This window comes from Chaetura pelagica, unplaced genomic scaffold (genome assembly GCF_000747805.2).
Source record: "Chaetura pelagica isolate M959 unplaced genomic scaffold, ChaPel_1.0 scaffold31, whole genome shotgun sequence".
NCBI classification, from domain to species: Eukaryota; Metazoa; Chordata; class Aves; order Apodiformes; family Apodidae; genus Chaetura; species Chaetura pelagica.
The window spans coordinates 1,027,085-1,053,600 of record NW_009952481.1 but is presented as its reverse complement, the minus strand read 5'-3'; the positions used below and the strand labels follow the sequence as shown (position 1 = coordinate 1,053,600).

General features: G+C 37.9%; 1 protein-coding gene across 1 annotated transcript in view; it reads right to left on the bottom strand.

Annotated features, from left to right (window-relative positions):
• The window catches only part of RICTOR (RPTOR independent companion of MTOR, complex 2), a 76,173-nt gene that overhangs the window by 4,473 nt on the left and 45,184 nt on the right, over positions 1 to 26,516 (bottom strand). Inside the window, exons 18-33 of the mRNA XM_010008715.1 lie at positions 25,341 to 25,476; positions 24,563 to 24,762; positions 23,393 to 23,519; positions 16,503 to 16,667; positions 15,986 to 16,062; positions 15,800 to 15,878; positions 14,868 to 14,977; positions 12,519 to 12,606; positions 11,645 to 11,737; positions 10,636 to 10,742; positions 9,726 to 9,955; positions 8,219 to 9,251; positions 4,715 to 4,892; positions 1,579 to 1,663; positions 897 to 1,130; positions 109 to 261 (exon numbers count right to left, since the gene is read on the bottom strand). Coding sequence (XP_010007017.1) covers positions 109 to 261; positions 897 to 1,130; positions 1,579 to 1,663; positions 4,715 to 4,892; positions 8,219 to 9,251; positions 9,726 to 9,955; positions 10,636 to 10,742; positions 11,645 to 11,737; positions 12,519 to 12,606; positions 14,868 to 14,977; positions 15,800 to 15,878; positions 15,986 to 16,062; positions 16,503 to 16,667; positions 23,393 to 23,519; positions 24,563 to 24,762; positions 25,341 to 25,476 — 3,095 coding nt within the window. The remainder of the gene's footprint in view (positions 1 to 108; positions 262 to 896; positions 1,131 to 1,578; positions 1,664 to 4,714; positions 4,893 to 8,218; positions 9,252 to 9,725; positions 9,956 to 10,635; positions 10,743 to 11,644; positions 11,738 to 12,518; positions 12,607 to 14,867; positions 14,978 to 15,799; positions 15,879 to 15,985; positions 16,063 to 16,502; positions 16,668 to 23,392; positions 23,520 to 24,562; positions 24,763 to 25,340; positions 25,477 to 26,516) is intronic.

Sequence of the window (26,516 nt, the reverse complement as noted above, 5' to 3'; positions counted from 1 at the left end):
AGCATTATTTGGTTGTAGTATGTATAAATGAAAAATTATACTTCCACAATATCTAAAAAATACTTTAAGAGTGTAAGTTTCTAATAACAATAAGGCTTTCAAACTTACCCAATACAAGCTCTGTACTCTTGGTGCTGCTAGCTGAACCATGGGAGACTGCATCACTGCAGCCTGAAATTCCAGAAAATTTGGAGGAATGCACATCTAAGTGATTGTGTATAGTCTGCCCACACCAGTCAGTGTAAGAAATGTCTGAAAAATCTGATATAAACAAGATATTGGATATTTGTTATTCACAGTTTTCCTCACTTCAAATGCTTTTCTTATTTTCCAACACTGGTAAGCACGCAAGATACTGTTACACTAAGTACTGTGCATGTAAACCAGCTGAAATTAGATTTTGAATTTTGGACAAACACTGCTCAAAACATCTAAAAAAAAAAGTTTTTTTGAATCTTAAAATACTTGACTGAAAATTATCAACTCTGGCTTCCACAGATCACTTAATTCAACCCTTGGTCAAAGAAGGGCTCACCTCAAAATGAGATCAGGTTACACTGCAAAGTTTCCTCTTACTTTCAGCTGGAATTTCTATTCCTCCACCATGTGTTCGTGGCCTTCCGCCCTTTGGCTGTGTGCCTTTGACAGGAGCCTGGCTCTGCTGCACCTGTAATCCTCTTACACTCTTTGAAGACTACAACCGGGATTTTACTTGCCATCTCTTCTTGATAGAAATGACCATAGAAATACCATCGATTTCACAATGGGCTTATTAAACAATTAATTTAAAGGTCAGTAATTAGTAAGAAAAAAAACCCCAAACACCTTACAGATTAACCAATTTTAAAGATGAACAAAATTCATTATTTTCACACTTCCCCACAAGGAACACCAACCTGTACGACTATAAGAAGAGTTCACTTTGTTGTTAGGCTGATAACCCAGTATTTGAATGCAGACACAGTAAAGGCAGTTCTCATCCGTGTGCTCCTGTAGTCCTGTATCCTCTGTATTTTCCAGAAACTGAGAGGCATCTGAACGACTGGTATTCATTATTTCTGTGAGACTGATCTGCTGTCGGAGCATCTGAAAAGGGCTTTTGACAACATCACTTGTACCTGATGGAAGACCTGTAGATGAGCAACTAGATGTCAGAAACAACACCTAACACATGTATTGGTTCCTATAAATTCACATGTAATCAAAGAGAAGTAAAAATGTAAAAGCTCAATATACACATGACATACATATTCTATCTTAGCTTAAGTTTTGTTAGTTATTAGCACTACCAACCTTTGATTAGCATTAGCTTGTTTTATAATCAAGGATACACACACTTTCCTCATTAATTTATTAGAGCAGGAACAAGCTTCTATCACTTGGAAGAAACACCACATTATCTCAGACTAAAATAAACAGTGAACTAATGGCCTGATATCCTGAGTCCAGAATACAGCTCTCAAAACTTAACAGCTAAAAATAACCTTTTCCATAAAGAAAAATCAACAAATAAACCAACACTACACCCAATGTACGAATAAACAACAGAAAGGTACAGTAGAGGAAGAAAACTGCTACCTCCTGCATCAGGTGCAAAGACCCTAGCCCCACGGTCATCAAATGGAGGTGTGGTTTTCTTCTGGAAATATGGAGTTTCCTTTACCTGCAGTATTGGAAGTGAAAATTAAAATTAGCATAGGTGATAATAATATACAAAGGAAAAACAGATTTTATGAGGAAGTAAGATGCCGTTCATTCTTTAATTCAGGAAAGAGATCTAATTAGAAGAGGAAATTAGAGAATATGCTCCTGACTACTAAATAAAAGACAATGAGAAAAACAGTTTTATGAATGAACACTTGCTAAGCAAGATTTATGAACAGTTAGTAAATGTTAAAACACAGTGGTGACAGTCGGTAAGGAAACCAGTGACCCAGAAGTAGCTATTAGTGATCTCTCCATGGTGACTTTACAACACTGGATATCTTGGGAGAACCGTGCAAACCCATCCAAGACACCATATTGACTCTAAGATGTTGTGGAGTCAAGTAGAAAAAGAGACAAGAGAGAAGTAGTTAGGCAACATAAATGTGCCACAAAGACTGTGAAGGAGAGAGAAAAAGTAGCCATTTCATAAAGGAGGAGTAGAAGCAGGCATCATGGAAAATCTTGCCTTTGCTCTAACCTTAGTAATTCTTTGAAGGTAATTTAGGTTTGAAAGGCAAAGACTAAGTAAACTAAAGAAAAAGAAGCCAGTGATTTACTTTTGTCATAGACCATGTCCTGTTTTTGATAATTAATAACAGAATATTAAACTTCATGGTGTATCAGCTTGTTCTGTAGGAATGTGCTTTAAAAAAGTAGAAAGAGGAAGGTAATTGATCAAGTTCCAAACACCCTGTCATAAGCAGGGAACCCTACCACTAGAGCAGGTTGCACAAAACCATCCAACCTGGCCTTAATCACCTCCAGGGAGGGGGCATTAATAACCTCCCCGGGCAACCCATTCCAGTTCCTCACCACCTTTATAGTGGAGAATTTCTTCCTAATATCTAACCTACATCTCCTCTCTCTGTTTAAAACCATTACCCCTTGCCCTATCATTATCTTCTCTGATGAAAAGCCCCTCCCCAGCTTTTCTATATGCTCCTTTGAAGTACTGAACGGCCACTATAAGGTCTCCCTGGAGTCTTCTCTTCTCCAGGCTCAACAGCCCCAACTCCCTCCGCCTGTCTTCATAGCAGAGGTGCTCCAGCTCTCTGATCACCTTCATGGCCCTTCTTCAGATCCTTTCAAAGAACTCCATGCCTTTCCTGTGCTGACGACAGGAGAACTCCAGCTGAGGTGTCAGCACAGCAGAGCAAAAGGGCAGAATCACCTCCCTGGCCCTGCTGGCCACACTTCTTTTGATGCAGCCCAGGATGTGTTTGGCTCTCTGGGCTCCAGCACACACTGGTGGCTCATGTTGAGCTTCTCATCAACTACCCCCTCCAAATCCTTCTCCTCAGGGCTGCTCTCCAGCCATTCTCCCCCCTAACCTGTATCTGTGCCTGGGGTTGCACTGACTCAGGTGCAGGACCTTGCACTTGGCCTTGTTGAACTTTATGAGGTTGGCACTGGTTCACCTCTCCAGCCTGTCAAGGTCCCTCTAGAGGACATCCTTTCCCTCTGGGGTGTCAACCACACCACACAGCTTGGTATCATCAGCAAACCTGCTGAGGATACACTCAATCCCACTGTCCATGTCTCCAACAAAGATGTTGAACAGCAATGGTCCCAGTACTGACCCCTGGGGAACACCACTTGGCACCTGCCTCCATTTGGACATTGAGCCATTGACCACAGCATTCTGGGTGTGGCCATCCAGCCAATCTCTTATCCACCGAGTGGTCCATCTGTCCGGTCCATGTCTTGTCAGTTTGGAGACCAGGACGTCAAGTGGGACAGTGTCAAATGCCTTGCACAAATCCAGGCAGATGATGTCAGTTGCTCTGCCATCATCCACCATCTCTGTAGCCTCGTTGTAGAAGGCCACCAGATTGGTCAGGCATGACTTGCCCTTAGTGAAGCCATGTTGGCTGTCACCAATCACTTCCTTATCTTCCATGTGCTTTAGCAGAAATTTCAGTAGGATCTGCTCCATGATCTTGCCAGCCACAGAGGTGAGACTGACTGGCCTGTAGTTCCCTGGGTCTTCCATTTTCCCCTTTTTAAAAAGAGGGGCTATGTTCTCTTTTTTCCAATTAGCAGGAACCTCACCAGACTGCCATGATCTCTCAAATATGATGGACAGAGGCTCAGCAACTGCATCTGCCAGCTCCCTCGGGATTTGTGGGTGAACCCCATCAGGTCCCATACATTTATGCACCTTCAGTTTCTTTAGATGGTCACAAACCTGCTCTACTCATACAGTGGGGGGCAATTCACTCTCCCAGACTCTGCTTTCACATGTTATGGCCTTTGTGTTGAGGCTGGAGCACTTGCTAGGGAAGACTGATGCAAAGAAGTCATTGAGGATCTCAGCCTTCTCAGTATCCTGCGTTGATAACTTGCCCGTTTCCTTCAGGAGAGGGCCTACACTCTCCTTGGATGTCCTTTTCTCCCCAACATACCTAAAGAAGCTTTTCTTATTGTTCTTAACATCCCTGGTGAGATTTAAACCTGATCCCTAGCTGCTCAGACAACCTCTTTCTTTAAAGAAACTTTAAAATAATCTTTTTGAACTTAAATACATGTATCTATAAGGATAACTGAAGACAAAATAAATTATATCCTTTATGATATATATAACATAATATTTAATCAAGATCATGGCAGCAGGAAGTTAACCGTACAAATATGCACATCACGTATGGCTGACTAATGCACGTATCAGTGAGTAGGTCAGAAAAGTATTAACAAATGTCCACAGACTATGTTCATACTAGAATTAAAGCCAGATAGCAATTAACATCTTGTAACACAGTACCTATGCTACCACTGTTTAACGCTCTTCTAACCTAGCCTGTGTCATTATTTGTGTAATAATACAAAACAGACTCTGATTTTCTCTGAACAGTTAGAAAAGGAACTTGTTTTCCAAAATGCGTTCCTTGAAAGTACCATACCCATTTCTCCTTTCTCTAGATCTAATATATTCTGATTAAAATGCAGCAGTTGAATACCTTTCAATATGAAAGCATAAATGAATCCACCAAAATTATCACATACATACCTGAAATATCTCATTGATATCCACTGGAAGAGCAAGGCCAATATAATCATCAGAGCTACCATATGTAGCATTAGAAACCATGGAGCGAACAGAAGAGGAACGCTGAAGTGTGTTTTGGTTAATAGGACTTAGTAAATCTTCTTTATCTAATGAAGCATAACTTAAAGCTTTCATGAACCTGTAACATTGAAACAAAAAAACATAAATCACCAACTTGGTAAACCTCTTACTCCTGTGCAGTAAAAGTAAGAATTGCTGACACAAATACTATCCCTCCTCTTCACGTTGCAGATCCAGAGTTTTTTACTCTGTCAAATTACTGCTACAGTAGGCTTGGCTTTTTTCTGCCTCAGCTGTATTGCATGGTTTTAGCAGTTTCTCAGGTAATTTTTTTTTTTTAATTTTCATAAGACTGCACTTGGAAGAAAGCAGGATGCAAATTCTGCTTGAGGAGCTGCCAACCCTGCAAACTCACAAATCTTCTACAACTTACCAGGCTTCAAAGAAATACAGACCAGACACGGTCAGTGAAGATTTTAAGCTTTTAAATGGCTAAAATGTATGTTTAGTTTGAAATGTACATATACACTGAATGCACCTTCCCTACATGCTCACAAACTCTGAGCAAGGACATTCCTGCAAACACTAAGCTTGACCCTGCTTAGGGTACCAACACTGCGAGCAAGGAATCTGTTTTTCCTGCACTCTAGAGGAACCCACCCATTAGGTCACCCAAGCATGGAGGAATGCACAAAGAACAAGCTTGAACCTGTACAGTGAGCAGAGTTGACTGACAAGCAGCCTGAAGAACAAAAAGTCTGGAAAAAAAAAACAAACAGCAGAGGAGGCTGGAGAGCAAGTCCTCAGTGCTCATCAGAGTCCTCATGACGGAAATTTCACATTTAGGCATCTGTTACTCTACTTCTCACTGAAAATAACAAACTATAAATGTTTTCTGCTAATCAACCTACATAGATGGTCTATATGTAGTGGATTAAAGCCTCTTAGTAAAAAGAGACATCTTGGGAACAGTAATTTTTGTATTGTATTACTGCAAATTACTATATATTGGGAGGTGAAGTACAGCAAATATTTCATTTCTTGACTTTGTCTTAGAAATAATTTTCTATTTTTTTTTTTATTTGAGATGGACAACTAAAATGTCTTCTTACTCCCAGCAGTTTTACAGATTTATGCTGAGATAAAATTATCAAGGTTTGATCATGCAATGTGGAAGACAGTATTAAGCAAAGGGAATGTGCAGAATACAAATTACAGGATATCAGTAGTTTTCTTGATACTACTTTTGATCAATGCTAATAATTTCAGTAGAAGTTGGCTCACAATAAAAGTCAAGCCACACTTCAAAACACAAAAAGTTACCAACTGCATTAGTTACCTTGTAATAAAGCACTCTGCAGTTACTCTCAACATGAAATTAAAGATACGAGTACTAATCCTAAACATTTGTCCCTGCTTTTGTTGGAAAAGCTAACAGATGTATCATTAGTAGTGATAAACACCAACACATTTTCATAAAAGCATGTCTGCACATGACCGGGTCAGTGACATAATCAGGATTTCAGACATGCACGTTAACATTTTTTGTTGGTCTTTAAAGACAGATGTGAAAAATTGAGCCTCACAAAATAATTCTGCAAAGTAAACTTTTCAACCTTTTGAATGAAAAGAACAACTAGAAACATCATAAAAGCAACTTTCAGCTGCTTGTTTTGCTAAACACATTAATTTGTCAACAAAGCATGAATCAAATAATTTTATTCTGAAGACTGACAGAAAAATAGCCTTGGCATACAAAAATGGACAAAATGTTTCTTTGCAATTTATAACTTAAAGAGGAGTTAAGGACAACACTTAGCTAGAAGTAGTAATTTACTGTGGTGTTAAAAGGAATACAATTACTCAGTGCAGATACTCAGCTGCAACCAGTAAGAAAATCATGTACTAGCTACACTAGACTTTGCAAACAATTGTATTAGTCACCAACACCATCTGAAAATCTGTTGTAATATCTGCAATATTTTAACCTTCTCCAAAACACAAGCGCTTCAGTCATTTAAGTTCAACCTTAAAACAGGTCAGTTCAAATCCTTGAGCCTAACTACTGACGTAAGAGATCACGAACAGCTAAGCACCAGGAATACTGTTAGCATTACATTGCATGCTGGATCTCTGGGTTGAAGTCCACTGCAGCAAGGCATCTTTGCTTATCAAGGGCATGACTGCAAGGAACAGTATAACATTACTACAGCCACAATGTAGCCTGTATTGTCACTGAAATGACACTGCCTTGTTCCTGCATCAGCACAGGAAGCCAGTGACAGAGCAACGAACAGCACTTCTGATTTCCAAGATGGCACAGCTTAACTAGTGAATCATCCTTACTTTAATTAGCACACTCAGCCTAGTTCTAACTTAACTGAAAAAAGGGAACAAAACTTAGCTTTTATGGGATCTTTGCAGAATCACATGAAAATCCCCCCAAATGAGTGGTAAACTTCACCAGGAGAAAACAGCATAGCAATAAACAAGCTCTGCATACCCTCAAGTGAGCATATGGAGTGCAGTTCAGGGACTGGGCACTTGCTGTTCTGCGCAGTAAGCAGGGGAGTTATGTATTGGCAGCTTCTTCCTCTTCTCTCATTTGAGAGAGGATGTTTAAGTAAGAACACAGGTAGAAAGTTTCTTTTCCCTTTCAATAGTAACATGAAAATCCAATGCAATAGCATTGAGATTACTTGAAAAGAGACATTTGGTAAAAGAGTTTTAAAGAGAAAGTTGTTAAACTCTGATTGCAGATGCTGGGAACAGTGTCAATGTCATGAGCCAGATACTTCACGTAACTGTCCAATTAGTCTTCAGAACATCTAATATTACTCAAAAATAAAGAGGTGACACTGCCATCTAAAAATAAATGATATGAATAAAATTTTAGCTCTGTTACAGCTGGAAAGCCAAACTCACATTCATTTTAGTGGTACCAGCATCTCACTATTGGCTTCAATGCCACAGTGAACACAGGTACAGCATATTGGCATGAGTCCCTGTCCTATAATCTCACTAAGTTACACTGAGAAAATTCTCTTCTGAAATACAGTTCTGATTACATGGGCAATTCTGTGTGGTAGCAACTTTAATAATGTCAGCAGTGTGGTTACATTTAAATACTAAAAAAGCTATACAGTAAGCAAATGTGATAAAAGGAAGCATTTTTCTTCTTCACAAACAGCATTAAAGGAGCTGAGCATGGCTAGGACAGATGGGCTTCTCTGACAGCACTTTTAAGTTGGGAAATTCTGCTCTATTCTATTCCCCTAACCCAATCTTCTCCTAATATTGATACTGTTTTCAGAGAACTTATGAGTCATTCTGCAACAACAGTCACTTTTAGGTGAAGCTGGAAAAAAATACTAGAAAGATAATTTTCTTATTTATTTGCTCTTACAGCTCTAAAGAAGAAACAAGCATTTAACAACCTCTTACCGGCTTGGGGTTAGCCGAGAATCCAGGCTGCCAGACTTCATAGTAATAGTGTCAGTGAACAGCACGTCCTTTGCTGGAGATGCCAGGGCTTCTGAGTGAGACAGTGAAGGATGCATTCTCTGCTGTTGTAAGCGCTTTAGTGTAGCATAGCCAAAGGCATCTCGAGAACTTGTGTAGCTAAAGTTATAGTCAGCAAGACTTTTTATTGTAGCAAGAGAAGGAGCTTTAAGAGACTGAGCTCTTCGGGGAAGTGTATGAGAAGACCCTGGTGGTACCAGGGATACAGAGTTGGATTTTGAAAGAGGCAGGTGGTTAGACTGTGGTGTTGAACAGTGACTTGGTTTAACTGTTTTTGTGCTTACCACAGTACTCAAACTTCCACAGTCAGTATCTACATTTGTAGTGTCCGCACCTACAGTCTCCCTTGAAGGGCTAGAGCTCATTGAGCTTATGCCACTTGTTGTGGTATCTGTATTAAAACTTAAGCTACGACTCTTGAAATGTGTTTGTGTAGTACCATCTCCTATTAATCTTTCTCTGCTTGTGTTTTCCCGGTGAATTTCATTTCCAAGACCTTTTGGCAGCTTCAGATCATTTTCTCCAATACTTGGGGTACTATCAGTATCTTCCATGTGCTTACTTCCAACAAAAGAAGTTTCTAATCGTAAAGTCTGGATTTTAGGAACTCTGAAAACAGTGTTGAGTTCCTCCCCAGCAGGAAAGTCTATGCTACTGGAAGGTTCTGTTACTGTACGATTTCTCCTCAGGGCTGATTTACTATCAGATGATGACAGCTTTCCTACTCCTTTTGGATCACTGCTACTTCTGTGTTTTTTATTAGGCAGAGTAAGAGAGTTTAGAATACGGTTTTTCACAAGTCTGCTAGAGGAAAAAAAAGGAAAAGGACTACGGTCTTTGTCCTTTGAAGGTCCAGGTCTGTCATAAAATATTTGTTCTGCATCTTCAGTAATATCTAAGAAGAACGTACTAGTGGAAGTACTACCAAAACGGTCATCTTCCATGATGAACATACCTGAAATTATATGAGACTTTTTCAGGACATACACTTTGAAGAAATGTCAATTTTCAGTGACAAAGTATTTCTATAGAAGCCAAGTGAGATAATGTGATTTATATTACAGAATATTCTTTTGAGGACCACCAAGACCAAGTAAATGGTTGTTGTATCTAAGCATGCAGATTTCTGCAGGGTACTATTACAGCAAACTCCACTAACTTGATATGAAAACTAGTAACTTATCCTGATGTTAAAATTTTTTACATCTACACCAAATATAAACCCAAGACACTGTTCTCTTCCCTCTCACATCTCCCTGAATGCATGGTAACTCTGTCCCCTTGCTTGCACTTCTCTGCAATAGCAGCTTTGTCTGAACCTCATCCTGCCAAAAAGTTCATACAAACATAAAGATTCTGTTTTGGGGTTTGTTTCTTGTTGTTTGGTTGGCTTTGTGTTTTTTTTTCTTTTGTTGTTGTTGTTACTTACTGGAAGGAGCAGATTCACTTTCACTGTTATGCCTAGAACTGGTGGACTCAGAGTTCAGGCTAAGAGTGCTGGGTATAGAAGAAAGTTCATTGCAGAGCTGCTCCATGTCATCAGGGACCACCGGCCAAGGCTGTCTACGACTGTGTCTCACTGCATCCCAATTGTGATGCTTCAAAATGTCACATCCTTGTTTAGTTTTGGCTATCAGACCAAGCACGTAGACACAGGTTCTGTATTTAATGTATATGTAGAAAAAAGAGCAACAATAATAGCATCTAATTCAACGACATTCTTACTTCTCTTTTGCAAGAAAACAGCTTCAAAACAATTCAGCAGAAACTTTGCAAAACTGCCAAGTAGCTTTTTGTTCATTTTTAAATGCAAATAGAATAATTTTAAATGCAAATGGAATAATTTTTAAATGCAAATAGAAGCTTTAAAAATGCACAAAATCATCTGAGAACAATAGAGTATTAAGAAAAAACTAGTAATTACAAGAACCTGATTACATAAAGTAGAGAAAGAACCTTTTTAAATAAAAGGGAAAAAAAAGGATGAACATTACTGCAGTAGCAATATCAGGCAAAGGACCAATTATTTTAAGAGTCAAAACAGATAATTAATAAAAATAGTGGCATAATAAACTGTTTCCAACAGAGATATTTTAATTGTTTTTAAGGGAGATAGGAAGTACGCATCTTTTTTCATGTTTTGTTTGCTTAGCATATGTTTTTTCAGAGTTCCTATACAATGTTATGATTGCATAGGACTGAGATTGATATTCAGTCACTGATGACCTTTAAAAGCAGACTTCCAACTAAGTTCATAACCATATTCATGTAAACTAGATATTTGAAAACCTATGGCAACTACAACCTGTAAATTTTATGTATAAATCAGATACACATACCCTCTAACAGAGAGAACCTCACAATGTTGGGCAAGTGCCAGTATATCAGGAATTACATTCTCCTCTTGAAGCAGGTTAAGACCCCAATTTGATGATCCAATGTTGCCCTGGAATAGAAGTTTGTCAAGTAAGCTTTGATGTGACCGATAGTCACACCAGATTATCAGCACTATCTGTGTAAAGCTTTCAACATTTTTGTCTGATAGTAGTACAGTTTCAAGCCACATCTTCTCAAAGCAGTTAAGAGAGTTGAGCACCCTTTTTGGCATTTCCTACTAATGAAAATCCAAAAGGTACTCAATACACCATTCGTAATACCCGAACTGCTCATGGTTAAATACTATGTATTCCTCATGTTATCATGTCTACTACAGCCAGCACTATGATCTTGGTTTACTCATTTTACATTCCTCTTACACAGCCACTTTATTACACACTTACAATATCTTCCACTAATAGTCACCTTGGAGAAATGTTCCAAAATAAACTTTGGGGACAAATGGAAAGAAGCAGACAAACAGCTGAGGTGGCAAAGCAAATTCAGTGTAGCTTGGACAGGCACAGACACTAAGTTTTCACCAGTCCCAAGAACCAGGAGTGTCACTACTATATACACACTCATACACATCAACAGTGGCAGCCAGCTTTCGTCCAGAAGCACTGAATTTTGCACCACCTCAGTACATACATTAAAATCAGACCGCAATGACTTCTAACTACTGGTTCCATACCAGTATTGTTGCTACGTGTGGCATCCTGCTCTTTTTATTTCTTAAAATTGAAACAAACTTGACTATTAGAAAGCTCAGAACAAAAAAGGTGCACTGAGACATTTTTAACTGAAGTCCAGCTAGGGTACAACTTGGAAAGCAAAACTAGAAATAAGCACACAGTTTATGACAAAAACCCTAATAAATGGTTTAATGGGACTGTATTTAGTTATTTCAGACTCAAAAAGTCATAACAGAACTAAAAAAAAGCACAAGAAGTTTCTAAATGTATTACTAACCAAGGCCCAAAGGGCTGCTTTCAGCTGCTTAATTCCTTCCCATTTATCCAGCATTGGGGAACGAACAGTATAACTTAGGTCTGTAACAATACTCTGAAGGAGAAAACAGAAGAAAAAAAGACTCAGCTGAAAACAGAAAGGGTAACTCAGTCAAACAGGTTCTCTTGCACTTTTATTAAAAGGTAAAATGCTAATTTAAAGTATGCACCCTAAAATGAAAATAGTTCTGGAATAATATGCATAGATTAACAGCAATGCTAGTACAAGTAGAACATTTTAATGTAACCACTGATTACATCAAGTTAATTCAGATTTTATAAAGGTAACAGATTCATTAGGTTAACATGCTGTAATACATAAGCTCTCTTAAACTTCTCAACTATCATATTAAATTAATGACATCATCTTGTAAATCCATATTGAAAGTTAATTCACTTAGAACTATGACCTGGCTTAGGGTTTGGTTTCTTAGCTTTTCATGGTATTAGAAAGCAGATTTTAATTCCCTTATGTCCATGTTTCTGTATGCATAAAAGGACAGAAACAGTTTCAATTGTCAATATACAATTCACTCATATACAGACTGAAAAATTATTTCTATTGCCAAGTTGTTTTCCATTCTAAGATTTTACTAACCATTTTAAGAAAAATGCTGCAAGGTATTTCTTTGATATTTCAGTGTCAGGAAGGAATTTTACATAAGACTAAATGACAAAGATTGCCTTTAAAACTTTTTAGTCCCACATAACTGGAGACTTTCAGAATCAACTTATTTTGCAATGACTGTTTAAATGTAATTTCTTTCGAAACATATTTTGAAAGGGTACAGTACCCTTTAAAAACCATTCAACTTATAAATAGTTATTTTCCTCACCTGAGACTCCAATAAATGGCAGCCTGTTTTATGGTGCACCAGCTGGCCATAAAGGTGAACTGGCAGGTAGACGTGTGGTCGCTGTAATCTGGCAGAAAGAGAAACTATATGTTTTCTCAACAATTCCAACATTTTCTTCTAACATAAATTACACTTCAGTGTAATGAAATGAGTCACTTGAGTTTTTTCTGAGGAAGAGGAATCTTCAGGAGAATTAGCATTTCAGTTGGAAGAGACCTATAATGAACATCTAGTGCAACTGTCTGAACCACTTCAGGGCTGACTGAAAATTAAAGCATGTTATTAAGGGCATTTCCCAAATGCTTCTTAAACACTGACAAGCTTGGTACATCTACATCTGTCTAAGAAGCCTGTTCCAGCATCTGACCACCCTCCTGGTAAAGAAATGCTTCCTAAGGTCTACTATAAACCTTTCCTGGTGTAGCTTTGAAACATTCCCATGTGTCCTGTCACTTGATAACAGGGAGAAGAGCTCAGCTGTAGAGAGCCATGCATTGCCCCCTCAGTCTCCTCTTCTCCAAACCAGACATGTCCAAAATCCTCAATTGCTCCTCACATGACACTCCTTCCAGCCCTTTTACCAGCTGTGTTGCCCTCCTTTGGACCTTCACATCCTTTGTAAATTGCAGTGCTCAGATCTGTACACAGTACTTGAAGCTGCACCAGTCCTGAATACAGCAGGACAATCACCTCTTTTAATAGTCTTGGTATGTTTTATGCTCCCCAGGATGGAGTTTGCCCTCTTGGCTGCCTGAGCACACTGCTGGCTCCCCTTGAGCCTACTGGTGCCCACCAGCACCCCCAGATCCCTTTCTGCAGGGCTGCTCTTCAGCCTCTCTTCTCCTTGCTTATACTTGTGCCAGAATTACTCTGCTCCAGCTGCAGACTCTGACATTTTGACTTGTGAAACTTCATGCCATTAATCATAGCCAAATACTTCAATTTATCTAGGTCCTTGTGGAAGGCCTCCTGTCTCCCATGAGGGTCAACAGCACCTCTCAGTTTGGCATCTGGTAACGAAGCGGTCAAGTCCTGCATTCAGATCACTGATAAATTAATTGAACAGACCTGGCCCTAGAATTCAGTCCTGAGGAACTCCACTTGTGATCAGTAATCAGCCAGATGTAGCCCCATTCACTACAATCCTTTGAGTCCTGTTCTTCAGCCAGTTCTTTACCCAGAGAACTGTGAAGCTGCTCATCCCACAGCTGGACGTGTCCAGAATATGTTGTGAGGGACAGTAGTAAAATGCTTAATTAATCCAGAACTATATCCACCAGCTTCCCTTTGTCAGCTAGACAGGTGGCCTTATCACAGAAGTATGTCTTTCAATAGCACAAGTTATAATAATAATTTTTCCAAGAACTGATGTTAGACTAACAAGTCTGTACTTCCCTGTGTCTTCTCTCATACCCTTTTTGTAGTTTTTAATAACATTGGCTATTCTCCAGTCAACAAAGACCTTCTCAGACTCCCAACACTTTTTTAAATAACCAGGAGGGATCCTGTCATAACACAGAATCATAGAATCACAGAATAGTTAAGGTTGGAAGGGACCCTAGAGATCACCAGGACCCAACCTTCCTGCTACAAGCAGGGACACCTCACACTAGGCCAGGCTGCACAAAGCCTCATTAAGCCTGGCTTTAACCACCTGCAGTAGCTCCTTCAGTACTCAGTTATGAATCCCATCAGGCCCCATGGATTTGTGAACAATCAGATGATACAGATGGCCCCTTACAATTTCACTGTCCACAAATGGGAAGTCACTATTCCAACACCTGTGGTCCTTGGACTCATGGGACCAGGCAGAACAATGTCTATCAATATTATTAAGGACTGAGGAAAAAAAAAAGTATTGAATGTCTCTGCTTTTTCTTCATCCCAATTAGTCAGATGACTATCTCCAACAAGTACCTGCCCTATGTGACTCCTCCACCCTACGTGCCCTTCCTATCCCTCCTCAACAGCCTGCAGCCCACCAAAATCCACCACTCCAACTGTGGTACTCAGTCCACCAAGTCTCACTAATACCAGTGATATCACAGGTTTGGGAACTGACCAGCTCTTCCAGTTCATCTTTGTGTCTCATTCTGTATGGGTTGGTGTACAAGTATTTCAGATACGAACCTGAGCCCTCCCTGTGCTCCCAAGAGCAGTGTACATATTCCCACTGGCATTGTCAGCTTCAGGCAACGCCATGCCAGCCAATCCTTGGCTCACCTACTGCAATCCTGTTAATACCACCTTCTCCCATCAATTGTAGTTTAAAGCTCTCTCAATCAGTCTCAACAGCTTATGGCCAGAGACACATTGTCCCAAATTTACCTTTGGTTGCTCCGACGAACGTAGTTATCACCATCAACAGGTTTGCGGTATGTTGTAAGTGCTTCATTAAGTTGTTCTTCAATCAATTCAACATACTTTAAGTTATATTCCTAAAAATAGGAAAAAGGTTAACACAATACATTTATTTATTTATGTTTTTATAGTGGTTTATGTTTTTATAGTTTGGTATTTCATAAAGATGGATTAAATGAAGTGCTCCTTAAGGCTGAATTTCTTTAGGATATGAAGGTGGGGCTTACAAAAATTACTTCAAAATCACACCAGTAAATTTATTTAAATATTAAGAAGGAAATATTTAACACTTGACTTGAACCTGAACAACCTCAACATACCACTGCATATTTAAGTATTCCTAGAGAACTGACAGTTTAAAAGTCAGTTAAAAAAACTGCCAATATGAATGAGGTGAAGCACTTACAATAAATAACGAAAACAAAATAACATATGAAGACTTTTATTCTAGTGATGACAATGCTGCATTTTTATTAATGGTCTTGTGTTCCTATTTACTTCCTAGCAGCATAAGCTAATTCTATCTTCACGAGCTCTAGATTTAACTTTAATTAGCAAAAACCAGAGGTAACAGGCATCTTGAAAAGTAGTACTCCTTTATTCACTTCTCTAAGCTAAGATCTTACACAACAACTTCAGAAAGTGATTCCTGAAATATTTGCTGAAATATCAAAATTATATAAAAGGCCTAGGTAAATCAAACACATGCATTTGGAGGAGCTATGGCACTGTCAAACCTTTTCAGCAATTCCTAAGTCACTGAGGCAGTATTTTTACTGGCATTAGCAAGACACATATATGAACAAGGAATATTTTTAAGAATCTTTCACCTTTGAAACCTGCATATTCACACCCTTCCTCCTCCTAATATCAAGTACATCTTTTATTCTTGGCATTACCTTTTGCCACTTTTCCATTTGTTTTGTTACATAACCTCTTTCATTTAGATATGAAAACCCCTTTGGGATGGACAGAAATCTGTAAAGTAACATCAGACAGTTAGTATTGCTCTTGAAACAAATAACTTCATTTGAAAAAAACCCCAATACTTCTTTCCAAAGTATAAAGGCAAACAGCATATTTACCTTAAGAGTAGAAGCAAACCCTTGTCTCCAAGATGAGAAAGAGCTGGTTTCATTTGGATAAGGGCATGAAGATTGGCCTAAAACAATTAAAAATGCATACAGAGTATCTGAGCACTCTGCAATTCTGAAAACTAAAATTACCACAATATGCCAGCATTGAAGCAGCAGGTTTTTCACAAAATAAAGTATCAAACAGCACTAAGCTCATACTAATACTATCCACTTTAGGTACCCTCTGTCATTACTTTACAAAAAGTGTAATGATCAAAATAGCTGAATTAGTCTGAATTCATACACAAAAGTAGGCATAAACAAGAAGTGTCCACTTTCTCTCTTTAGTACTGCAGTATTTTCTGCAACGGGTTTGGTCTGTGAACTACTATAAAGTCCATCAATGACAATCAAGAACAGAAAATATCAGTAGCTTTTGGAATACTTTTACTTTGCTGCTGGAGAAGGGGGTAGGGAACAGCTTACAGAATACCAAAAACAGGTGGAAAAGCAAAAGGATGCTCACCTTGTCTTCACATGCCTCATCCAGAATATCAAGTGCCTCAGAAGAAATAGTTTTATTTTTATCATGTAACTGGGTCACTAGTAACTCGATCCCCCAGTTGCTGAAGAACTCTACATTTGCTCTTAGCAATACTCGTAAGTGTTTTGTTGCATACAACCTGCAGCTCTGCAAAAGTAAGGAAAACACTTTTTTGAATGGAAGAAAAATAGCTAATGTCATTAATGATTTACCATACATTTCAATCACAGTATTTTACAGCAAGTAGCTGTGATGTACACCTTATGCATTAAAATTACAGTCTATTAGAGAGCTATTTCCATCTTATCAAATGGGAAATTCGAGTCTGAGAAGGAATCTGGTCACTGCAAGTCTCTTTGGAAAGCTTTTATCAATTAGTCATGCACCAGGATAGAACCACACAAAATCCTCAGAATTCACAGCAAAAATACCTTGTAAATGGCCAGTGCAATTGCATGTATTTCAGGTATGCAATACTTTGCAAACAAATTTTAACTAGCAAATACCAGAACCTCTGCGGGATTTATTTTAATAAATGTTAATAGATTTTTGTTTCCCAAATATCTGATCTTCAAAATTCCTCAGAAAATGTTTCAAATAGAAAAAAATGTTATTTTCTGTAATAAGACAATTTGCAACACCTAATTTACTACTACAGATTTCTCCAAAACATCAGAATGAGGTAGTAAGTACCTTGTCAGTTCCTGTACCGCTGCTCAAAACTTGCTGAATAAACAGCATAAACTGATAACTGATAACACCATTTTCTATTAGAAAATATGCACACAACATAGAATCAAACAGTCTTAATCTGTAAGAATAGCAGCATTCTGGAGTAAGCACAGATCAACTGTGGCAATGTACGCTTATTAGGAAAAGTCACAGAATCACAATCATCTGGTTGGAAAAGACCTTGAAGATGATCAAGTTCAAGCATAATCTAAATCTACCAACCATAACTTAATCTACCCTTTCAGTGCTTCAATCATGTCTGATTGACTTCATCACCTCCCTGGGCAGCTTGTTCCACTGCCCAACCACTCTTTGGGTAAATAAATTCTTTCTAATATCCAGTCTAAACCTCCCTGGTGCAGTTTCAGGCCATTTCCTCTTGACCTGACATTAGTTACTTGAGAGAAAAGGCCAACTCCCACTTCCCTACAACCTCCTTTTAGGTAGTTCTATAGAGTAATTAGTCTTTCCTCAGCCTCCTCTACTTCAAACTAAACAATCTCAGTTCCCTCAGCCTCTCCTCATAGGACTTATTTTCCAGACCTTTCACCAGCTTGGAAAACATCAGCTATGCTTAGAAAAACATAGCTGGAAAAGCCAAAATCAGGTGCCCAAATCCTTCTTCAAGTCTTCAGTCCCTACACTTTTATTGCTATGATAGCTATAACCAAGTAAATTTCCTACACATTAAAATATGAATTACTTATGTTGGGATGTACATGACTATCTGTACTCCAAGATAGGTGACTCAATCTCAATTGGACAGCACTATCTAGGTTAAAAGTATCTTCTAGATTGTTCTCTTTCCACCAGAAATTTGAAAAGAAAATCAGAGTAGGAAACATGAATGTGCACAGTACATTTGAAAAACCTTTTCCCATTATTTCTACTTCAAATATCATGAACATTTCTACTTATTCAATATACAGAAGCTTTTTTTTTTTTTTGGGGGGTGGGGAGGCCGGAATGACATAACACACATGCCAAGGAAGACTGTGGAACAGTAATTCACAACCTAACCTAGCCTGCACAACCATTTTGAAATGGCTTGCAGCCCATGAGTGGTATGCCTTGTATGTGGAATAGACAACTAGAAGCATATTTATCAAAGATGAGAACAAAAGCTATTATGCCAAAATGATCACTTGATCTAGATGTTATGCTTACAGAATAACACAATAATATGAAACTAGATTTCAGTGTCATGTAGTTCAAGTCTGTCTGGAAAAGAGTCTTTACAACAAGGAATGACACAGCAGACCAAGATGTTCAAACCTCAGATCTGAGACTGCAAAACATTACATGCACTTCCAACAGTTCTGAAGTCTTCAACCTTGGCCAGAAACTTTGTGCAGCCAGACCACCTGCATTCATTTCCCAGAACAGAGGGGCAAAGCCCAGCATTGTTTTTTCCAGATGAAGCAAAATCCTGGAATGTTTTCACATTCCATGACAACTGAGGAAAAAGACATTCTTCTCTCTCCCTTATGCATGATCTATACAAAAAATATAGATAAAAGCCAGTACTAGATCTGCCAGAAGATTCTTACTTTTACTATTAAAGCACTTTGAGACTCTTAGAAGTGAATGAGCTAGGCAGAGGTCACTATGCTCAGCTTATTATATACAGCTCAACACAGATGTCAGTAGACATAGGGTTAAGTCTACCCCTTAGCCATACATGAATGTAGCAGCACTTGAGGACACTGGTTACTCTGATGTTTCTACCATGAACTGGCAGAAAGGCAGCAGAGGTAGTAATTTGGTTTAGCATGAATGACCAAAGCACATCTGGAACTAGGTTAAGCTGTGCTTCTGCTTCACTAAGATGCAAAGATATTGTTCTGACAATGTTCTTGTTGTATATAGTTACCCTCAAAATGCTACTCTCTCCTCTTAATGCTAAGCTTTTTCCTGCTTCAGAAATTTTTACTAGCAAATGGCTAACAAATCTGCTTCTCAACTCTGGGAATCTTTAAAAGATGTATGAGGCTGTAACTTCAGTTAACCCAAGAAAAATAACATTTTCAGCATTTGAAATAAACAGGTAGGATATTTCAATAACAAATGTCTCGGGGAATTAACACTTCTGAAGAGAAGAAGCCTTACTGGAGACTGTCTTTCTCCCTCACAAACAGAGCTTTTCAGAAACTGTGTCCAGTTCCATTCATTTTAATACTTTAAAACCCAATTTAGAAGCTATAGGCAGCATACAGAATCAAAATCATAGTTTGTCTTCTGGATTATGAATTAATACAAACCCATTTAGAGGCTTAGAACACAGGCTCCCCTCATCCTATAAGGTCTTCATCAAAGTCCTTAAAAAGGGAATGTGGAAGGGCTTTTAAGTGTGTTATTTGAACTGAACTTAATTTTAATTTATCATCTCAGGATTCACTTGTCCAAGATGACACAATGTCAGTTCTGGTAGTATTAAAAAATACAGTCTCCTTATGGGACACAGAAGTGCTACAACATGTGCCAAGTTTCATTTTCTTCCTGTCATGCTTGCTAAATACAAAGGAGTAAATTTTCTTTTGCTGTTGACAATGCTGCTGTTTCAGAATTCTGGACCATAAACCCCAGAAAATGGCAGGTACTTTCCTCTAACACCTAAACAGAGGTAATTCCAGTCAACAAAACTGTCGTTGTAAATGATCTTGTCCGTTCAGTATTCTTTCAGGTATGTTACCCTCTTGAAATTGAAAAATACTTCCACCTCACATGACTGTTTTCATTTCTGGAAGTGATGTAGTTTCACCAATTGCAGTTATTCAAAATACTATTTATATCACTATGGATACAGTTAATACCAGAATAATAAAAATATTTGATCCCTTTAATTAGTTTTTTACACTTTGATCTTCTATTTAGAGCATAAACATTAGAAGTACTGAAGACAAATACTTTTTCCAAGAGATGATGTTGGTGATATTGTGTACAGCAAGCACTGCCAAAGCATTCTTTGACAGGTCAACATAAGTGTTTTCTCTTCAAAAACTCCTTTCTGCCGGCTGAGACAGTCCATTCTTTTTTGTAATTTTCCTCTTTTAGAAGAAATACTTTCCTAGGAAATGTAGGAATTTCAAGGTCAACTAATTCAGGAAACAGAACATCCTGACATAGTTTTATCCATCTCTCAGGGTTCAATGTGTTTCACAAAAGAAGTCATGCTCTATTAATGAGGTTCAAACAGTACATCTTCTTTCTGTTTTAGTATCTAGATAGTACAAGATTCATTTACCATTTGTGGTGAACAGACAAGGTTTAATTTTTTATATTTCTTAAATGTGCTGGTATAAATTATTTATTAAAAAAGCCCAACAAAACTAAAGCATTAAAGGGGTTATCGTGGCATTGCAGTGTACAAAAACGAGTGTACTCCAACACTGAACTTATAATTTAAGTCACAACACATCTCAGCTATGAACTTGGCTGTAGATCACTATGGTGAGAGACCTACTATACCTGCATGCACACCCAACTCTGATATTAAGGATAACTGACCCATTTTGTGCCCACATGAATAAGGTTACACTTTCACTTACAGAGTAAGTCATTTCTTGGCAGTTAAGAAGATATATTCCAATACTTTATATTCTTTTATGTTTCAGGAGACTGTCAAAACCAGACAGTAACTTAATTTCTGCTGCTTCCCTAGACAATACTGCTAGATTCAGGCATCAGTGTGAGACTGGGAAACTGAAGCATTAGAATTCAGTAGCCATAGGCTACTAACATAGGCTGAAACCTTAAAAAAGGTATAAGTGTATCTGGCAAGAAAGATCTAACTTTAATTATTTAGGTTTTGGCTTCAAAATTGGAGTTCTTAAGTTTCTGAGCCTATAGAACGTCTCTTGGCTTTCTCCAAAGGGTTCAACTTTGTCATCTGTCACGGTCTAGCAACAGCTAGATAGAGCAACCAGGTCATCATCTCTACTCCTTTTCACAATGTCAAACTGACTAGAAGTGAAACAGGCAAACCTGGGGGTTCTACAAGCTTTCTTAATTTCTAAGGTGCTGCAGAGTGATGCCTGGGCTATCCATGTTTGAAGTACAAGAAGTGTTTACTACCTATTGTTCATTAAACTGGATTACAAATAGGTATAAACTGTATCTTTACTTATCACTAAGAGCAGAAGTAGTTCTACCCGTTTTCTGGCTTTGCATATGCTTGGGATAGTATGTTCAGACAGTATCTGCACCCCACTTCAGAGCCAGTCTCCTGAGAGCTCGTGATTCCTGTACCAGAGTTGTACATTCTGCTTGGGTTTGGTGGGTTTTTTTACCCCTGCTAAGATTAAAAAAAGCAGGAAAGTAGGTCTTCACAAAACATTTGGAAGATCAACCCATCCCTACATACACAAAGCTTCTAGTGTAACTGGATGCCTGAAAACATTTCGAAGTATCTTTCTTAAAACAGAATTCAAGTCTTCATACCTTTGATATCTGAATCAAGAATCCTTCCCAAAATCTAAACTACAAATACTAATTCATAATAAAATGCCTCAAATTATTAGTGTGACTGTATACTTCGTTGAGGAGATTGTGTTGCATGCTTGGACTTTTTTATAGTTGTTAACTAGCTGCATTTGGATAAAAATGAAACACTGGAGTGCTCTTCCCCCATGTATGGCCCTTTTAATGAGGTAAAAATAGTTGGGAGATGGTTGAGAGAGCAGTACCACAGACACAAATTCTTAATAGAAACAGTTAAATGAAGCACCACTGCCTAAATTGCTTTTAACTATCAGTCTTATAGCAGGGGCTTAGAAGCCTAATAAAGACATGGACATGGGTGCTCACAGCTTAGAATCACAGAATGGTTTGGGCTGGAAGGGACCTTAAACATCATTTAGTTCCAACCCCTATGCATGAGCTGGTTCACCTTTCACTAGACCAGGTTGTTCAAAGCCCCTGTCCAACCTAGCCCTGAACACTTCTAGGGCAGGGCATCAACAGCTTCTCTGGGCAACCCATGCCAGTACCTCCTTTCCTCACAGGAAAAATCTCCTCCTAATATCTCATCTAAATCTATGCTCTTTCAGATTAAAACTGTTTCTCCTTGCTCTAAAGTCTCCCTGGAGCCTTCTCTTCTCCAGACTGAACAACCCCAACTCTCTCAGCCTGTCTTCATTGCAGAGGTGCTCCAGTCCTCTGATCCCCTTCTTGACCCTCTGGATTCGCTCCAACAGCTCCATGTGCTTCTTGTGCTGAGGACTCCAGAACTGGACACAGTACTCCAGATGGAGTCTCACAAGAGTTGAGTAGAGCAGGAGTATCACCTCCCTCAACCCTCTCCGGTCATGTTTCTTTTGATGCAGCCCAGAATAGGGTTTGATTTATGAGCCAACATTAATTTCCATTTTCTTGCTAAGATTAGGCACCAAACAACTTTAGAGAAAGGATATCAGAGTCATCACTTCATTGAAAGATTACTTTAAAATCATTCAGTAGGCAGCTTCACCTGCTTCTTTCAATAAGTCATTCCTTCAGCCCCAAGTATCTCCATTACTTCGCTCTTTACCTGTAAGAATCACTGCCACTTTGACAGTCTCAGAGAAATATCCTCAAATTCTTTCTTTCCCTCTCCTCTTCCAAAATACAAAATATTTCCAGCTATCATCTACCTTATTCTCTCTTGTATTGACTCTAAAATATACTCTGCCTTGTCCAGATGGCAGAGGAATACTTCTCTCTGAAGTAATTAAGGTTCTGCCATAGTTAGATTTCAGCCTGTTGTCATTTCCTAACATCAGTGCTTGCTTGTCTACTAAGTTACACCTTTTCTCAAAAGTTCAAGATCTTCTTTGCCAAAGTCTATGTAAGTCTGTGTTTTACTTCCACTCATTCTTGGATTCAGAAGTTCAAATCCTAATGCCTATTTCTAAACTACAACCTTGTTCCAGCAGCTATAACTTCTACTCAATTTCAACAGTAACCTCAAAACAGTAATACACCACTGGAAGATTACATGCTTATTACTGCTAGAAGTACACATCTGTGTTCAAACGCCTTAATGATTTAGGATGTCCACTGACCTAGACAGGATTAACTTAAAAATAAAACCATACACCTTGAACAACAAAATAAATGTATAGTGGCAAATAGAAATGGAACATAAATTGAACAGAACTTACATCAGCAGCTGCTGTCAGGATTTTAGAAAGGATGACTCTTGCTAACCCATCTCTGCTGTAATCCAAACTAGAAACAGTCAACTTTAACAAGTGATCCTGGTTCTTCAAAGAACAAAGATTAAGAAGACTGGGGGTGGAGGAGGAGGGAGAAGAAAAAAAATTAGTATTTGAATGCACTCAAACCCATTTATTTATTCAAACAATAGTTTCAGCTTAAGTAATTTGAATTAGACTTCCATTTCTATAAAGCAGAATATAAAGAAAGTTCTCATATCAAGTAGACTAACTTTAAACTGTATAGCTATTAAGAGTCAAATGGGGACCAAATAATCCACTAAACTCTGAGGAAAAAAAAACCTATACCATGATTTTTTATAATGGCTCCTTAATAATTTTGTCTGCACCCTATAATTACTGGTTATGAGTAGAAAAATCAATTTTCATAAAGCTCTGTAAATAATTCCTCATTGTAAAACATTCTGTGTTTAAGCTTGCCATACGGTCAGTCATTTTAACTGTGTAGATTTTATTGTGAACAGTTTTCTGAAGACAGCAAAAAACTTGCATTCAAAGAATCAATTAAAACAATAAAAAGAGTATATCAAAACAACTGAATTGTTACTTAAAGTTTACTATATTTAAAATAAACAGGTATTAGCCACTAGCCAATTTACTCCCAAAGGAAGGTAAGTTTATTCTACCCTCACAAAATTTTCAACTTCATGAGTACATTCAAATGTATTGCACTGAAGTTTAGGTACAACATGTATCATCACAGTTCACAAACAACATGATACCTAACAGTTTTCCAGTTTTTGATGGCTTATGTGTTTTTTGGTTTGGATGGGGCTTTTCTCCCTGCTTCCCCAGATTTTTGTGTGGTTTGATTTGGTTTTGTTGTTGTCATTGTTGTTCTTCTGTCACACCTCCCCAAGTCCCTCCCCCGAGCCCTGTCTATTCAGTTATGATTCCAATATGGAATTTTAAAACTTATCATCCTTCCTAACATGAAATTTTATGACACCATCACCTTTATCTGTTCAATAATGAGAAACGAAAGAACTCGGAACTTGAAAGTTTAAGCTTCACAGACCATGGTTCTCACTCAGTTTAAAATTTTCATAACTATTACAACCATAAGCACAATTCAAACAGAACAAACACACTCACCACTGAAACACATTACATTTTTCAAGCATTTTCACTCCATGAGGGTGACAAGAGAGAGTACCAAAAAACAGAAAGTAGTGCTGGCTAAGTGTATTTAGTAATCCATTATTTTGAAGACTACGTTCAGGTTTCATTCCTGATGAAGCGTTGAGCCAATGTACAATATCTTTAACCAATTCCTCCAGGTAACCTTGTCCATCCTAACAAAACAAAGAGTAATAGCATTGACTAGTAAGAGAACTGAATCTCTCTTCTTTACTGAAATCTGTCATTAAAAATTTCTTTAAACGTACAAAGCCAATAAACCACAAAAATAACCACACAATAAAGCCACAAAACAGAAATGCTGGTTGACAAACACTTCAGATGAAAGAAAAAAAAACATGGTGAATAAAAGTTCAGCTTGGAGACCAATCAGGACCAATTCTAATATTTCCAGGAAAGCAACTGATCTATGATACTTTCCTCTAGCCTGAAGCATAAAAGTCTTAGCACACAAAAAGAAAGGAGATAGAGAAAGAATATACATAGAAAATTTAAAAAAAAACAAACCCAAAACTTAAGTTGCATTTAATAAAGATGTATTTACTTGTCCTCCTCCATGCTTCATCTGGACAATTCAACATTTTAAGTTACATTTCTTTATTACACTGATCATTTTAGATTTAACACTCAAGATTCTACAGAATACCTTACAAAAATTAAGGTATTTTTGTGTAAGTGGCATACAGCAGCACTACTCATTTTACGTCTAGTCTTGTAGCAGAAAATTTCTCACCTCTTCTGATTCAAGAAGAAATTCAGTAAACTGACAACCCACTACAGTGAGCTGCTTTGCCTTGGCATAGTCGAGATCCAGGTTAGCATACAGTTTACTGCTAGGCTTGTAAAAATATAGCAATCTCCTTACAAACCTATGGAAAGTAAAAAAAGAATTTGCTATTTTTCAGTATGACAAGGACAGTCTCAATGTATAAAATTACGCTAGTAAAAAAAATGTTATCACTAAATTAGCTTACTGGCAACACATTTTCAAAAGTTATTAGAAGAGTAGCAGGTAGCAGTAATGAGTCTATCCAGACACAATTTCAGAGATGCAGCTGTACTTTTGTTCTATAAATGGCTTTCCATGCCATGACCTAAAGCAAGCAAAGGTACTCTACGCTTTTACAAGCCACAGCTTCCTTCTCATTGTCATAATATATTCTGCTGTAATTTATCCAGTGGTGAGTTTCAAAGACTATACTATCTAGACTTACAAAGAGCTAAACAAGAACCTGTGACATGAGTTTTTGGCAGCTACAGTAGTTCATACTACTGTGAAAAACACTTTTTTGTGTTCTACAAGGAAAAGGCTGTATTTATTCAGTAACAGTATTTTCATTCACCTCATTTAAGCATTTTTGAAGCATAACACAGTGATTGCAAATAGCAAGCAATACAGCTTGAGTTTTGCATTGCAGGAATAAGTTTTCAGGAAAGAGCTTCCCACGGCTAATTCTTAGTAAAAAAATATACACACATTTGTGCTTTAAAGGAACAAAACGTTCCGTCTGAAGGTAAATAAGAAGGTAAATAAGCATTAAGAAACCTTAAGTAAAGCACTGCAGCTTTAGTTAAAAAAGTGAGAGTAAGCCATTATCCTCAACTCCAAACACAGGACCTATTATAAAGGAAATTTAAATTTTGTCAAACGAAATTTATTTTTTTCTGGATTATTAGCAATAAATATACATGAGCACACTTCAGTGTCTGTGTATGCATGTGTATACGTGTATACGTGAAGGCACACACTGAATTAACTGTATCTATGAAATTAAGTAATCTATGTAAAAAATATCTGGAATTCCACTTTACAACTGTAAGATCATCACAAGAACAGTAACATTACAAAAAAAAAAATTCACCTACTTATGGAAGGACAAATACATGTACTGTACACTTCAAAACGGAT